The sequence below is a fragment of the Mercenaria mercenaria genome, chromosome 14, assembly GCF_021730395.1.
Source record: "Mercenaria mercenaria strain notata chromosome 14, MADL_Memer_1, whole genome shotgun sequence".
Taxonomy (NCBI): domain Eukaryota; kingdom Metazoa; phylum Mollusca; class Bivalvia; order Venerida; family Veneridae; genus Mercenaria; species Mercenaria mercenaria.
In genome coordinates, this window is record NC_069374.1 from 25,664,173 (window position 1) to 25,681,524 (window position 17,352).

At 37.2% G+C, this 17,352-nt stretch overlaps 1 protein-coding gene across 3 annotated transcripts in view; it reads right to left on the bottom strand.

Annotated features, from left to right (window-relative positions):
• LOC123527071 (uncharacterized) overlaps nt 1-17,352 on the bottom strand; it is a 57,419-nt gene that overhangs the window by 4,871 nt on the left and 35,196 nt on the right. For all 3 annotated transcript variants that reach the window (XM_053523096.1, XM_045306335.2, XM_045306336.2), the window contains exons 6-8: nt 9,394-9,443; nt 8,011-8,182; nt 2,477-2,634 (exon numbers count right to left, since the gene is read on the bottom strand). In XM_053523096.1, the coding sequence (XP_053379071.1) occupies nt 2,477-2,634; nt 8,011-8,182; nt 9,394-9,443 (380 nt within the window). The remainder of the gene's footprint in view (nt 1-2,476; nt 2,635-8,010; nt 8,183-9,393; nt 9,444-17,352) is intronic.

The window sequence follows — 17,352 nt, forward strand, 5'->3', positions numbered from 1 at the left end:
AATTTCCAAGTCCAAAAAGGGCAATAATTCAGTCAAAATAGTTGACAGAGTTATGTACTCTTGCCTACAGATAGAGACTGTTATAATAAACAAGTGATAAAAGTTTCAAAGCCATATGTCAAACACTTTACACAAAATGTGAACTGGTACGAAAAACTCAACCAAGATTTCTAAGTTAAAAGGGGGCATAATTCAGCAAAAATCCTTGATAGAGTTATGTACTCTTGCCTACAACTGGACATGACGATGGTAAACAAGTGTTGACAGTTTCAAAACTTTATCTCAAAAGACTTTGTCAAAAAGTGGACTGGTAGGAAACACTAAACCAAGGTGTGACGCCGACGCCAACGCCGTGGTGTGTAGGATAGCTCTACTTATTCTTCGAATAGTCCAGCTAAAAATTAAAATATAAATGAACTTCCACTTGGACAGAGCAGCTTTGAAGTAAAAGCTCAAAGTTAACTCCTTACTGAATGGAAAATACATGTGGACCCTGCACACAACTTTCATCAACCTATTCAGGCACAGAATTCTGAGTTATGTTGAAAGTTTCTCTGAAAGGGACTGTTTTGATAATTTACAAAAATAAATTGTTCTTACAAATAAACAGATATTTGCTTTTCAGTGTAATAAAGGCTGTCCCTCATGTAAAACCTCGTTATAAAAAGAAACAAGAAGCTGCGTTCAATAAATGCTTGATGCCCCCGGTGGCATCCTTGTCGATACAAAGCAACCTAAGTCCAAAACGAGGTCAAGGTCAAGGTCAAACATAAGTCAGGTGATGTTTGAAGATGAGAAATGGTCACAGGTTACATCTGTATTAGTATCAATTCATTCTTGTAAGTGGTATTGATGCTAGACGAAACGGTCCCATTTGGTTAACCAGGAGATGGCCCATATAAAGCAACCTAAGTCCAAAATGAGGTCATGGTCAAGGTCAAACTGAGGTCAGGTGATGTCTGAAGATGAGGAATGGTCACAGGTTACATCTGTATTAGTATCAATTCATTCTTGTAAGGGGTATTGATGCTAGACAAAATGGTCCCATTTGATTAACCAAGAGAATGCCCATATAAAGCAACCTAAGTTCAAAATGACCATCAAGGTCAAGGTTAAACTGAGGTCAGGTGATGTCTGAAGATGAGGAATGGTCACAGGTTACATCTGCATTAGTATCAAGTAATTCTAGTAAGGGGTATTGATGCTAGACGAAACAGTCCCATTTGCTTAACCTCGTACGGACGGACAGAAAGGACAATCACTATATGCCTCCCGCATCAGTAGATGCCGGGGGCATAAAAATCCCATTCATTTTGTCAAAATCTCATTGATTCAAGCAAATGTGAATTAATCTCATAAAGGTATCTGCCAAAAGTGATCACTGCTGAGAAACATTTGTGTAATATTATTTTTAAACTGGGCCTCCATCAACACAACCAGTCTGGTCTTTAAAGAGATCACAACCCCTGGCAGCCATGTTTTTTGACAAATCGTAATTTGAACACTCTTGGCAGAGGGTTACATAAGGAACATTTGTGTGAAATTATTTAAAAATCGGGCCAGCAGTTTCATACAAGAAGATTTTTAAAGTTTCCACTATATACATATAGGGAAAAGTGACAATGCCCCCTGGCTGCACGTTTTTTGACGAATCGTAATAGTTAGCACAACCTTAACAGAGGATTACATAAGGACCATTTGAGTGAAATTATTTTGAAATCGGACCAGTGGTTTAAGAGGAGATGTTGAGGAGATGTTGTTAGAAGATGTTTCTATTTTCAGCTCTGGCAGCCCCTACACGCAATCAAGTGGAACCGTTTGAACAACTTTGAAAGAGGACCACCCAAAGAACATCCATGCCAAGTTTCATCAACTTCTATCCAATGGTTTCAGAGGAGATGTTGTTTGAAGAAAAGTGTGGACAGATGGATGGCGGACAGACAGATGCCAGACAGTGAGAGATCACAAAAGCTCACCCTGAGCACTTTGTGCTCAGGTGAGCTAAAAACAGTCTAGCGTTTGAGCCTCCATCAACAAATCTAGTCTAGGTTTGAGCCTCCATCAAAAACCAGTCTGGAATTTGAGTCTCCATCAAAAACCAGTCTGGAGTTTGAGTCTAAATAAAAACCAGTCTGGAGTTTGAGTCTCAATAAAAACAAGTCTGGAGTTACAGCCTCCATCAACAAAATAGTCTAGGTTTGAGCCTCCATCAAAAACCGGTCTGGAGTTTGAGCCTCCATACAAAACAAGTCTGGAGTTTGAATCTCCATCAAAAACCAGTCTGGAGTTTGAGCCTCCATTAAAACCAGTCTGAAGTTTTAGCCTCAATAAAAAACCAGTCTGGAGTTTGAGCCTCCATTAAAACCAGTCTGAAGTTTCAGCCTCAATAAAAAACCACTCTGAAGTTTGAGCCTCCATCAGTTACTTTCTTCTTGCCTATTTTTACAGCAAGTTAGTTGTAATATGAAAACCTTACCCTCATCCTGACCCCGTCTATATCTCTCGCTGGAAACCAATTTCCGGTAACAAACGACCAGTCTGGAGTTTTCATCTCCATTCTTTATCTTCTTTTTGATGTACAGGGTGAGTGCAATAAGGATAGCAATAATCACCAAGATGACAATAATAATTATCCTACAATGTAGAAAAATGTTTTCCTATTATGTTTCAAAACCCTACATCAAATATTTATGCCCTTTTATGTATATATTTGATTAAGTTCAATGCTTTTAACTGTGGTCTGGCTCAGTGAAACCTCGAAACAAAATCCCAGGTGCACAACCAGACATACTGAAAAATATTCCTATCATATTTCATAATCCAAGATCAAACACTTTTTGAGAAACATCTGACACAATCTTTAAGAGTATTTTTGACTTAGCCAAGCCCATATCTCAACAGACTGTGCAAAGTCCCAATTAAGGCACCAGGTTCCCAGCTTCACATGATGAATCAACAATCTTGTTAGGTCTAATGCATATGTCAAATACTTTTTGCGATAGCCACACCACAAATTTATCAAGTTTCCTTTTACATATCTTACCATCTTCACTATTAACTGAAGACAAGATCAGTTGGGATCTTTCCATCTACCAAACAACATTCTCCAATCTATCAAAACCTGGTAAAATATGGTAAAGACTTTATTTCAAGCAGGTCAACCCACGTGACTTTAAGGTATCACACACAAGGGAAAAATAACTAGATTTAGGAAACATTTTTGCATATATCTACTACCCGACAGATTTCAATAAGATAAATGAATGTTTTTGTCAGCATAAAGGTTCTGCCGCACATTCTCAATTCTTTCTTCAAAAACTTTGACCAAATCCTAGTGTGCACCATACCTGCACTATTGGTCCATGGAAAAAGAATTTGGGCAAAGTGTTAAAAGTGTTGAGAATGTCTGACAGATGTTTGGTGTCGAGGAAAGCACTTTTTCACGTTTTCCTGTCTTCGTTGCTTTTTATATTATCAAAATAAGGAAATATAAGCAAACATGTTACTTGAATCCTATTTTCTGTGTGTACAAAACCGAAATGTTATGTGGGGTGGCCACCCTGTTATTTTCAACATGCTACACTATTTGAGCTCAACTAGAAAACAAGAGCTGTCCGTAAGACAACCAATGCTCGACTATTTGAACTGTTGTCCCAGAAGCAGGAATATTACCCTAAATGTTAAAATATCTATGGAGTTTCAATCCAGTATCTGCATTTGTTTTGGAGATAGTAACTTACATGCAAAATTTGAACCAGGATTACAATTATAATTTGGCCAAAATACATGTTAGAGTTGTGGGACTTAATGCTATCACCTAGTTATATAACCCTAAAGACACATGGTGACATTGTGAAGTTCAATTCAACACCTGCATTAGTTTTGGAGATAGTAACTTGCATGCAAATTTAACCACGATTTTCTTGTCCAAAAAAGGGGCATATATTGGCAAAAATAGACATGGCAGATTATGGCACCTTGACCAGTGAGGTTGGTAATTGACCTAGACAAGAGTGTTCCATAGGGGGACACATGCCCCCGATGGGCATTTGAAGGAATATTATAGTTATGGCTGATGTTAGAGTTTAGGACCTTTGACCTACGGACTGGGTCTTGCGCACGGACATGTCGTCTTACTGTGTCACACATTCATGCGTAGGATATTTTAAATTCCATGCTATGAAATGCAAAGATATGGACGGACAGCTATCAATGCACTATCATATAAAATGACCTTTATGCTAAGTGTGACCTTGACCTTTGAGTGCGGACCTGGTTTACCACACCCGTCTTTGCGCGCGACACGTCATCTTACTGTGGTACACATCATGGCAAGTTATTGAAAATCCATCTTTCGTGACAAAGATATGGACCTGACACGCCCATCAATGCACTATCCTTTAATGTCTAAGTGGTTGACCTTGACCTTCGAGCTAAGGACCTGGGTTCTTGCTGGCGACACGGTTGTCTTATGTGGTACACAAGTCATGCAAGTTATTTGAAAATCCTTCCATGGAATGACAAAGATATGGACGGACACGCCCATCAATTGCATATCCTTTAATGTCTAAGTGTGACCGTGACTTTTTAAGTACGGACCTGCGGTCTTGCGCGCGACACGTCGTCTTACTGTGGTACACAACTTCATGCCAAGTTATTTGAAAATCCATCCATCGATGAAAAGATATGGACCGGACCCGGCCCATCAATGCACTTTCCTTTAATGTCTGAGCTTGTGACCCTTGACCTTTGAGCTACGGATCTGGGTCTCGTGGCGACAGTTGTCTTACTGCAGTACACATTCATGCCAAGGTTATTTGAAATCCATCCATCGATGACAAAGATTTGGCGGACACGAAAAATTGATGGACAGACAGGACGACAGACCGACGGACGACAGACCAACAGACGGTTCAAAAATATATGCCTCCCTTCGGGGGCATAAAAAGAAAAAGAAAGTTTCAAAGCTATTTGCCTATATATGATAGCTACAGAGTTATGTTGGGTAATACCGACATTCGTCAGTTATCAACACCTTAACTGTAGTGTCCATTTATATAACTGCTATTACAGTCTTTAACGTTTTCTGTGATGTTGTCATGACATCACAGGTTCTTCCTAAAAGTCTGCGTATCTAAGCGGAACTTCGGCATGCTATTGTTTTACATTAAGATACTGTTCTTAATATATGGAAGAGTTATCGCAAGTCGTGAGGTGGGTAGTGTTCTCCTCCTTGAAATTGCTTCTGAAAATTCAGTTATTTTCGAGGTTTGCAGCAGAGGATAAATGGGTATGATGTCCGTGACCAGCAAGTATTGAGGATAATATTACCAAGACTGCCAAGGTTTAGGGACTGAGTGGGATGTCAATTATCTGTTCTACATAATAACATTGTGTTGGCAGTTTTCGACCCCAGTAGAAAGTTCATAGATCGTTTCCCTAATTTGTCGATTTAGATCTTTTATGCTTCTTTCAGAACAGAATAGATCAAGACATTTAGAGCTTCCCTTATTTGAACTACAGCGTAAGTGCAATTGAGCTCTTGACTGGTTCCTTAGAAAAAGTGACAGGGATTCTGTCTGTGTGTTTATTAATGTGTCTGTCCGCTTGTCAGTCTAAGAAACATTTTCCATAGCCTACATTATCAGATCTAGACTCTTGATATAAACAAGATTTACTGCTGTTATTAACAACAGTATGTCCATGATTTGGCTAGGTTTACATGTAACTGTGTATGAAAACTTAACCCTGCTTGCTTGAAAAAATGCTATGAAATTTAAGGGTAAGGCTAAGATGCTTCGACACTTCTTATATAGGGTTCGACAGTTGTATGTTCTAGATATTAAAAATTATTGCGTTTTGTCCTTTATTGGCTTTAAAATGTTCTACTGAACCTTGACTAAAAGTTCATTTGCTTTAGTTAAACTTACAAGTTTAGAGCTATTCTAGGTCTACTCGCTTCTTGTTTAAGTTACGTGTGTATAACATCAAGGAACAAGAGCTGTCACTATTAGTGACATAATGTTCCAGAGCATTTATGCCAAGTAAACTTTAAAAACCTTCAGCGTTGGCAGAGTTTGGACTAGCGAACAAGTAACAGACCAGGGAACCTTTAACCTCATAAAGTGTGACCTTGGACTTTTAGGCTAGGGGTCTGGATCTTTCACATGACACATCATCTCATTATGGGGAACATTTAGGCCAATTTATTTCAAAATCCCTTGATGAATGGCAGAGTTAAGAACCGGACACAAAACAAGACCCTGTTAACCTTTGACTTCTAAGTCTGACCTTGACCTTGGAGCTAGGGGTCTGGGTCTTGCGCAAGACATACGGTCTCATTATGGTAAACATTTACGCAAAGTTATTATGTCTCCCACCACACAGTGGTGTGGGAGACATATTGATTTATTCCTGTCTGTGTGTCTGTCTGTCTGTCACAAGCTTGTCCGCATTCTAAGTCGAACATTTCTCTTCCGATCTTCACCAAAACTTGAACAGGAATGTGGGCGATAAGTCCTCGGCCAAGTTTGATAAACTAGCCAAATCGGGCCCAGGCACTTCGAATTTTGGCCACTAATTACGAAAATCGGCCCTTTTTACCTCGTTCGTGCTCTCTAAGTCCAAAAGTTTCTCATCCGATCTTCACCAAACTTGAAACCAAATGTTTTTTGACCGGTTACTCCTTGGCAGGTTTCATCAACTAGCCAAATTGCCTGAGCTCACCCCAGAATTATGGCCCTTGAATTACCCAAAATCGGCCCTTTTTTACTCTTCAAGGGTATATTTGTAGTGAGTAAGTAAACAGGATTTATATTAAGTCTGACTTGCTATTAAGTGATTAGGCGTTGTGGGAGACATGCGCTTTTCTCAAAAGCAACTCTAGTTTAAAAATCCTTTCATGGATGGCAGAGTTATGGTCTGGACACGGAACAGACACTGTTAACCTTTGACCTCTAAGTTTGACCTTGACCTTGGAGCTAGGGGTCTGGGTTTTACGCATGACAAGTTGTCTCATTATGGTAAACATTTATGCCAATTTATTTCAAAAATCCCTTTATGGATGGCAGAGTTCTGGACTGGACACGAAACAAGACCCTGTATTTAACCTTTGCCTCAAGTGGACCCTGAACCTTGGAGTACGGGTCTAGCTCTTGACATGGACTCGTCGGTGTTCATTTGGAGAAAATTTTTGCCAAGTTATTTTAAAATCACTTTATGGATGGCAGAGTTAAGCCTGTACAAGGTATTACATGGACGCCAGACAGGGCGAGTTTAATAGCCACCTTTGGGGCTAAAAAGAATGGCCTGTACTACGCCCAATATGTAAAATCATTTAATTTCGTGGGCATGAAAATTTCGTGGTTTTGGTCAAAACGGCAATTTGTTTGGGGATATGATATTAGTTGTGTGTCCATTTCTACTTCTTGAACATAAAATGAATGGGAATTTTACTTTTTCGTTGGGATTAAATTTCGTGGATTGACTCAACCACAAAAATTAGTCCCCCACGAATATAAATGATTAATGATTTCACAGTCTACAACAGAGAGTCAAAATGTTGGAAAGTCTATATTAAAACACTGCTACTTATTATCAGTTATTATTTATATATCTTTAAGCGTTACAACTTCAGCTTACTATATTCTCTGTTATAAAACTTTGTTAGAGTGTCCATAACTGCCGAATCATGTTGATAACTGCCTCCACGACTTTTTTTATCTGCAGTTATCTTATATTTGTATTGCCTTACTGCTGTTGCTATATGGACTATTTCATGATGCAGATGAATAAATAATAATGCTGAAAATTGGTTTCAACTAAGATTATTATTAGTAAACAATCAGTTATCCTCCGCTAATGCTTAAGGTGTCGATAACTGCCGACATTGCTTTACATACCTGCATACAAAGCTTTAACCAAAGTGTGACGCTGATGCCGACACCAGGGTGAGTAGAATAGCTAGACTATTCTTTGAATAGTCAAGCTAAAAAGGTACCATAAACTTACACAACTGTCGTAGAGACTCCATCCTCCTCTTTCCCCTGACCCTTTTCTGTTGTGGTGTTGTATGTACTTGCTGTTACTATGTTGTATGCAGTCTCCCCTGCTTCAGCATTGTCCTCGGCAGAAACTGATGACGGATCTAACTTAGTCACCACTGGTTTTGATTTTGTGGTAACTGAAATTCATGACAAGTACAGCATTGCATATGTATCAATGAAAACTGCCTTTTTATAGCTATTTTGTTTTTGCTGGGTTTTAACACTGACAGAATTTTAGGCCATATGGCAACTTCCAAGCTTTAAGGGAGATCCAAGGTGGCCCTATGAACATTTTTAACCAGGCTTGGGTTAGCGTATAAGTAAAACCACAAACTTTCCATATGTCAGCTTGACTGTTTGCTCACATGAAAGAATGTTACATCCCATTTAGAACCCACAGCAATGATGGGCAAGTGATTTGAAGGCAACAACGTTCATAACTCCATCATGCTGGCTGACAATGATTACTGCAGAGTGGGTACTATTCACAAGACATATTTTCTTTCACATTCACAAGAAGTTCATCTCATAACAGGCATGAACATTACCAAGCATATGTTCAACAACATGACAAAATTTTTGTTGCAAATTCTTCACAATGGTAATAAGTTGGCCGATTATTATGTCACAAAACAAAACAGGAAGAAAAGTGACACTGAAGTACACTGTATGCAAAACGGAAAATTGAAATTTAGCATTAAAACGAACAGTAAGATTTTGTAGCTTCGTCATAGTATTAATGAATTCCTTACAGCTGACATCTGTCTCTGTCTAAAACATTTGGTAAAAAGCTGGAGCTATCATTAAATGTAATTACTAACTCCAGACATGGCTTCAATACAATCTTGATAATGTCAACAGCTGACACTAGTTTTATGAGAATCCTTCCAGCTGTTCAGAAGACATGGAGTAGACATGAAATAACGCTAGTATTTGAACTTGACCTTGGACTTAAAGCCCAGGGTATTAGACTATGAATGTCATCTTAATGAAGTAAACAACAGGTGCTAGTTTAAGAAAATCCTTCCAGTTAGATATTTGGTATAGAGTGGGCAAGGAAGAAGGCTTTTTGATGTTTCACTTCTGTGATGTTTCACTTCTGTGATGTTTCACTTCTGTGACTTTACTAATAGTCAAACCTGCATTTTGTCATATATTATAATGGCAAACATTTGTGCATATTCATCAGAAAATCCATTTAACAGTTTTGCAGAAAGGCCTCCAGAAATGAACTCTGGACAGATACGAAATACTGCTATATCGCCTTAATATAATTTTCATCTGGAGGTATAATAAGTGATCAATGAAATGATCAATGTAATAAAAACAATCTAAATTTTAGTTTTACCTTTTTGTGAAGAGCTGGCATCCTTTGTGAACAATCCTTCCTGTCTCAACCTATTAAATAGTTACAGCGAAATCAGAATTTTTCATGAAGGATTTATTTTCACAATATTATCTAACTGTTTGTATTACGAAAAAAAAAAAAAAAATACATGTGAAAGTGTCACTTTTGTTATCAACAGTCTCCCTGCCATATATATCAAACATTTTACCATGGGAATCAATTCCAGTTATAAATAAAGTAATTTTCAAGCCTAAAAAAATGTCTGCGTTTTTTACTGCAGTGTTTCAAAAATTAATATACCGGTAAATTATTCTTCAGTCTATCTTGTTTCATAAAAGTTTGTCTCTGTTCCTCACACGTGTCAGTCCATTTCCTTATAATATAATGCGAAATAACTATTCTTTCAGGACTGAGGTTTCCCAATTAAATCTGTCTTTAACAAGACTGTTAACCTGTTACAGCAAATCATTTTCATCTAAAATGCCATACTTACTTATTATCTCAAGTTTGATGAATTCAAGGGCCATAATTCTGGACAAAATTTCAATCTTAACTTAGATTTTATAGAGATACAGATTTTATATAAGTTAAGCTTTGTTCTGAGAGAAAAAAAAATACTCAAATTATATAGGAAACCCAATTTCATTTGCTGGTTTGTAAAGGGTGAAAACAATAATACATATTGATTTTCATAAACAGGTTGTAAAAATTCTGATTCCACATCTTTCATGTCTTGTAAAATACCTTTTTGGTCAAAAATCAATGGAGTTTCTGTTTTCATAAATTAAATGATTTCAAAGAATTTATAATACTTTGTATCTGCAAAAACTTTTATCTATTTGGTAATTTAACTTTTTTTTCTGTACAATACGACAATATATTTGTCTGTGCACTCCTTTAAAGAAACATACTGCACTGTTTTTGTAGGCATTCAAATGTATGCCATATTGTATAAGGCAGTGTTAAAGAATTTTGTAATTGTATGCTTATTTTTCTCAATTAAAACTGGTCCCGTTTTATCATTGGTCGTACGGCCGTTCTTAGTCCACGTCGCGTTTTTTACAAAAAGATCGTTGGTACGATCGTCGGTAATCGAGTCTTAACTTCCCCCCCTTACGTTCTTGGACTGGTTCTGAGTAGGTTCCAAGTTGACTGGAAAGCTCGAAAAATGGCGGGGACGGGCTGGATATTACATGCTGCTCAACCCCTTGCGTTGGCGCTGCGCTTGCCTGTGTCTTTCATGCCAGGATAGTTTGGAGAAATGCCTGCTGTGGACATTCTGGCATTAGGTATCGGCTTACCAGCGATGTAATAGGAGTCCTGGAGGAAAGAACTTAGACCCAAATCTTAACGCGGGGGTGACAGCAGGTCACAGTAATACCCGTTTTGACTCAGGTATATAAAAACACCTGCGAATAATTAAATTCTACGTCAATTCTTGATTTTGCGTACATTTTTCCCGTCAGTTACTGTAGTAGATTAGATTCTATATTTAGCAATTATCCATTTAAAGATTCAAGGGACACTACTATAAAGTTTCGCTCTGCAGCCTGTCATGAAAAACAGGAAAATAATCCTCCTGCAGGATTATTTCCTGTTTTCATGATACCCTTTACCAGATACACAGATACTTGTATTCAGTGAATATCAAAAAATATTATGCACGCTAGGAGGATTCTTTATATGAAGGTTACGTTTCTGATTTGTTAATAGATTCTAATCGTTTGCAATGAAAGTGTGTGTGACTGAACACAGTGTGTAACGTAGGCAAAATTATTCGTACTCAGCCATGTCTTGAAATTGTAGTAAATTTACTAATACGATAATTTCACACTGAAAAAATATTGTAAGGCAGAACTTTTGAGATGGTGAGCAACCTGTTACACTTGCATGTGGTGCATTTTACATGTTTATCTTAAGAACTTAACAGATTACAATAACAAGAGGGCCAAGATGGCCCTAGGTCGCTCACCTAAACACACCATAACAGTGTAAACATGTTTGACATAGTTGATTTCATGGAAACAAATATTCTGTCCAATGTTCATTATGATTGGGACCAAAATGTAGTCTCTTTGAAGTGTAAAACAGTATTTTCTTCTCAAATTTAGCATAATGACCTAGTTTTTAAGCACAAGGTAACCTACATTCAAACTTGGCCTAGATTTGATCAAGCAATCATTCTGACTAAATTTCATGAACCTCATTGAAAATTACAGCTCTATGCATTCAAAACCTTTTTCTTTGATTTGTCTAGCGACCTAGTTTTTTGATTCCCAGATGACCCGGTATTCAAATTGACTTAATTTCTCAAGGCTATCATTCTGACCAAATTTCATTGAATGATCATTGAAAAAACACAGTCTCTATCGCATTACACAAGGTTTTTTTTTGTATTTGACCTAGTGACCTAGTTTTGAACCATAGATGACCCATATTTCTATACTTGAATCTAGATTTCATTAAGGCAATTCATTCTTTTGACTAAAGTTAATTTGATATCCAGTGTAAAAATGCAGCCCCTATTGCGTACACAAGTTTTTCTTTTAATTTGTCCGCGAGTGATAGTTTTTGACCCTAGAGACCCATATTCAAATTCGCTAGATTTCATCCAGCCAAACATTCTGATCAAATTTCATGGAAGATCCGGTGTAAAATGATGCTGCCCTACTGCATACACCAAGGTTCTTCTTTGATTTGACCTTGATGTCCTAGTTTTTGACCAGATGGACCCATTTCGTAACTGGGCCTAGATTTCATCAAGGCAAATCATTTGAACCAATTTCATGAAGATCAATTGAAAAATACAGCAATCTATCGCATACACAAGGTTTTTCTTTATTTGCCTAGTGACCTAGTGTTTGAGCCCAGATGACCCATTGTTCGAATCAGCCTAGATTTCATCAGGTTATCATTGACAATAAAATTCATGAAGATCATTGAAAAAATAACAGGCCTCTATCGCTTACACAAGGTTTGTCTTTGATTTGACCTAAGGTGATAGTTTTTGACCCCAGATGACCCATTTTCGAACTTGGCCTAGATTTTATCAAAGTAATCATTCTGACCATATTCATGAAGATCAGTTGAAAAATACAGCCTCTATCGCATACACAAAGTTTTTCTTTGATTTGACCTAGTGACCTAGTTTTTGACCCAGATGACCCATTTTTCAAACTCGGCCTAGATTACATCAAGGTATCATTCTGACCAAACTTCATGATGATCAGTTGAAAAAATACAGCCTCTATCGCTACATAAGCTAAATGTTGAGACGGCAGCAAGGACGACAGACGGACGGGACAGACGGACAGACATCGAGCGATCAGAAAAACTCACGTGAAGGCATTGCCTCAGGTGACCCTAACAAAACAAACAAAAAAAACAAAAAAAAAACACAATAGTCAATATCAATAAGCAGGTTGTCAGGTTCTGCCTTTTATCCTGTCATAATTGTATGTGGGCATGGGTCACGGCTTCCAAAAATAATGATTGCACTGCAAAATTAAAGTCAAGTCAAGTAATATTTATTTATGAAAGTCTGGGATAAATAAGACTGGTACATAGTGGAGAGGTATGAAAGCAGTTTAGAGTAGATAGATACATAGTACACAGAAATCACAAGTTCTGAAGAGCTTTATAGCCGCCTAACCACCAGTGTTGAAACGTCAACTTACCATTTTAAAACGCTATACATATTGGTTTGAAACATACTACATCTGAAATATGTTTGTGATATCAAAGAGCTTAAAATTAATGTATACACTATATATAGTTGGGTTATGCTGAGATTGATAAGGGTGTGCACTTATACTCCTTGCTAATAAGCTAGCTTTTTAAATTTATAGCGACATGGTAGTGTACCCTTAGACGTGGTTGAGAGGTCCAGGGTTCGATTCCTTGTCAGGCCTGGAGTATTTCAGCCTGTTACATAAATTTATTTTATACTTCTTGTGGTGATATGGACTAAATCAAAGGACTTAAAAATGACAGTTTCCTGGTTTTTTAAGTATCCGTTGTTCTGCAGACAGCGCCAGCAAGTAAGCATGCCCAGTGTTGCAACTTAAAGCTTCTTATAGTTATTTACCAATTTTGGATAAAAGTTTGGTTTTTTCATGGTACCTTTAATTGTCTCTACTGTTTTACTCATTTCATGAATTAAGCATTTCAATACCAAACTTTGCTCAAAGGTTTTTGTTGCCAGTATTATATTAGGGTTGTTTTCAGGTACTTATTGGTTTGAGATTACCTGGCCAAGGGTGATTTCTTGTCTGAAGTGGCACAGATTTACATGGGAGTTAGTAGGTAAATGGACATTTCTTTATTTTCATATGACCAGTGCAGCTGTTGTAATCAAGTTGAAGATGAATTCATGGTGGTTAATATTCAACAGCTTGATCGTAACTGACTTTTATAATGTTGTCTTTATGTTTCTCTTTTATATCTTTTTTGATGATGCAGCTATAGAACAAAAATAATTTATGTAAAGAAACATAAAATTTGTTACTACCCTTACCATGCTAAATTTTCTATAATGTATTAATGAACTTGTCCCCTTTCAATTTGGACCAGTACTATTAAACTGTAAAAGGGGCGTGCTTACCAAAGATATGACAGAATGGCAAAACACAGCAGATCATGATCAGACTGCATGGATGTGCCATCTGATCATGATCTGCTCTGGTGTCAAAGGCAGAATCAGTTGTGTCAAACATAAAAAAGTTAGCTTTTTAACTGTTTTAAACTTTTTTTTTGTTATATATAAAGTCCATTTTCTGCTTCAGGTCCAGTGCATGCTATATCAGTGATAGCTTTGTAGAAGCAGTAAATGATAGACTTGACAATTATCAGGTAAGGTAAAAAGTTTGCTTCTATTTTAATCATTCTAAGTGGTTTGTAAATTTTGTATGAAACAAAGAGACTTTTAAGAGGTTAAAAGTACTCAGAATATTAAAACATTTTGTGATTGAAGTGACACCAATTGCAGTAATTTACAATGAAGGGGCTACCATTTTGCAGGGTCTGCATCAGCTATGGGCTGCAATTTAATGTGTTGTTATATTGATATGTTTTTCATTCATTGATGAAAGGAATACATGAAAAGGAATCAGCAAATACATATCTTACGATAGAACACCTTTTATATATTGATTTATTTTAATTATAGATAAGTATTTTTATTGCCTCAAGATTCCCAGTGAGGTATGGATTTGGTTATGTGAAGCAGGCCTATCTTCAGAAATGCAATATTCCCAATTCAGTTGGCGCTGTAGACGGGACGACAATCTGGCTCCGTCACAAAATGAAGCGGTGTAAAGTCTGTAGAAAAAAACTACCATGCAATTAATGTTCAAGCTGTGTAGATCACAGAGCAAGGTATTGTGTTTAATGGTTTCACCTAAATTGACAGTTAGTAACTGTTGTTGGGCGCCGATTCAGTCTTACATACATTGTACAAACTTTTGCTTCTTGAATCTTTAAACTAACATTGTCTGTTTATTATCACATGTATGAATTTCCTCTCAACCAGTCATTTGGCAAATCATTTGCTTTAGTGGTTTTTTAGCTGTTAAAGTAAAGCAGTTATTGTGCTAACTTCATAATACTGTATTATCATAGATAGAAATCAATTTTTTTATTTGTTTAGGTTTATTGACTTGGTAGCTAAATGGGCAAGGGTCAACACCATGATGCATCTTTCTTTGAAAACTGTGGACTCAAGGTAAATGCATTACATCTTTAATATCTGTATGGAAGTGTTCTTAGCTCTGAGTCAAAGGCTCAAGGTTAAGCTTTTTGGTACCATTAATGTCCGTCGTCTGTCTGCCACATTTCTGGTTTTGCATCAACAGTTGTCGCATTTATGTTTTGATTTTAACGAACTTGCACAGAAACTTATATCATAAGATCTGTTGGTATGTAAACCATTGTTTCTGGAAGATAACTCAAGAACGCTTGAGCCTAGGTCAGGACAGTTTGATAGGGAAGGTTGGTCATCAGCAGCAGGGTGACCCCTATTGATTTTGTGTCAGTATGTTAAACGTCAGGGTCACAGTGACCTACAACAGTTAACGGTTTCCAGATGATAACTCAAGAACACTTGGGACTAGGATCAGGAAAGTTGATAGGGAGGTTAGTCATGACCAGCAAATGGTCCCTTTTGATTTTAAGTTTATAAGGTAGAAGTTCACAGTGACCAGGAACAGTTAAATGGTTCCTGGACAATAACTAAAGAACTCTTGGACCTAGCATCATGGAAGTTGACAGTCAGGTTGGTCATGACCAGCAGATGATTGATTTTGAGGTCAATAGGCCAAAGTTGAAGGTCACATTGATCCGTAACATTTAAACACTTTCTTGACGATGACTTGAATTTGCTTGGGCCTAAAATCATGGAACTTATTGAATGTTTCTCATTGCAGAGTTGGTGCAGCCGTTAGGCGCATGCACGGAATTATTATCAAATGTGTATTTAGTCACAGCCAATGGAACGCAGGGCAAAAATACTCATTTTTTTGCATGTCGCTTGATTAGTGTATAATGTGCATCCTGTTATATATTGACTCTAAAGGTTAGGGTTAGAATCACCATGTTACAAAATATATTCATTTAAGGTATTTTTTGTGTCCCAAATTTGTTTAATCCTGGTATATACGAGAGTCTGTAATATATCACGGGCGCACCAATCTTGTATTAGTCACAGCCGAACGTATTAGGGTGGTTTATCTTGACCAGCAGATGGCCCCAATTTGATTTGAGGTCAATAGGTTCAAAAGTCAAGGTCACATTGACCAGAATTGTAGAACTTTTGATATGATACAGTGACCAAATAATTTCTGGCTCCTTGTGCAATTATGAATGCATCAAAAGGGGCATTTCGTGTTCTAAAAGCTGGTCAACACCTAGAGCCCACATTTATGACCATATCTTCATGAATTTAAGTCAGAATTGTTTAACTTGTTGATCTTATGCCAAATTTGAATTGGGGTCAACTATAGCCCAAATCTATGTCACCCTTTCCAAGTCAAAGGAAAAAAACTAGTAACACTCTGGTAGGCCAAAATTTAAGGGACTTATCTTCATGAAACATAGTCAGATGTTTATTCTTGATGATTTTAGTCCAAGTTTGGAATCTGGGTCATGTGTGGTCCAAAAAAGTAGGTCACTTACCTCAAATCAAAGGAATGCTTGTGAACATTCTATGGGCCAAAATGCATGACCTAATAACGAAAGTTGATAGGATTGGTCATCTTGATGATCCTTAGGCCATTTTTCGAATCGGGTCATATAAAGGTCAAAAAGTGGACACAAGTTCAAATCAAATGTAAAGCTTATTTATGTGTAGAGGCCTCATTTATGATCCTGTTTTCATGATGCCTGGTCAGACTGTTTTTATTGTTGATCTGTAGTCATGTTTGAATTTGGGTCCGGTTTGATAAAAAACTAGGCCGCTCAGTCAAATGAAATGTAAAGTCTTTTTAACACTCGAGGCTATTGGCCCAATTAATCAGATAAACAGTCCAGGTTAATCATGACCCTTTTGTTCTGCTTGTCAGATTTTTGGTAGATTTTTAGCTCACCTGAGCAATGCTCAGGAGAGTTATTGTGATCGTTCAATGTCCGTTGACTGTCTTGTCTGTCGCATTAAGGCTTTGGTTATGCGATGAGGCTGTATTTTTCAACTTAGCTTCATGATGATTTGTCAGAATGATAACCTGATAAAATCTAGAATAGGTTCGAAAAATTGGTATTGAGGATAAAAAAACTAGGTCACTAGGGTCAAATCACAAGAAAAACTTGTGTATATGTGATAGTGGCTGTATTCTACCATTGATCATCATGAATTTTGGTCAAACTCATTACCTTGATGAATTCTAGGCCAATTTCGAAATCTGGACATATGGGGTACAAAAACTAGGTCATAAGGTCAAATCAAAGAAAAACCTTGTGTATGCAATA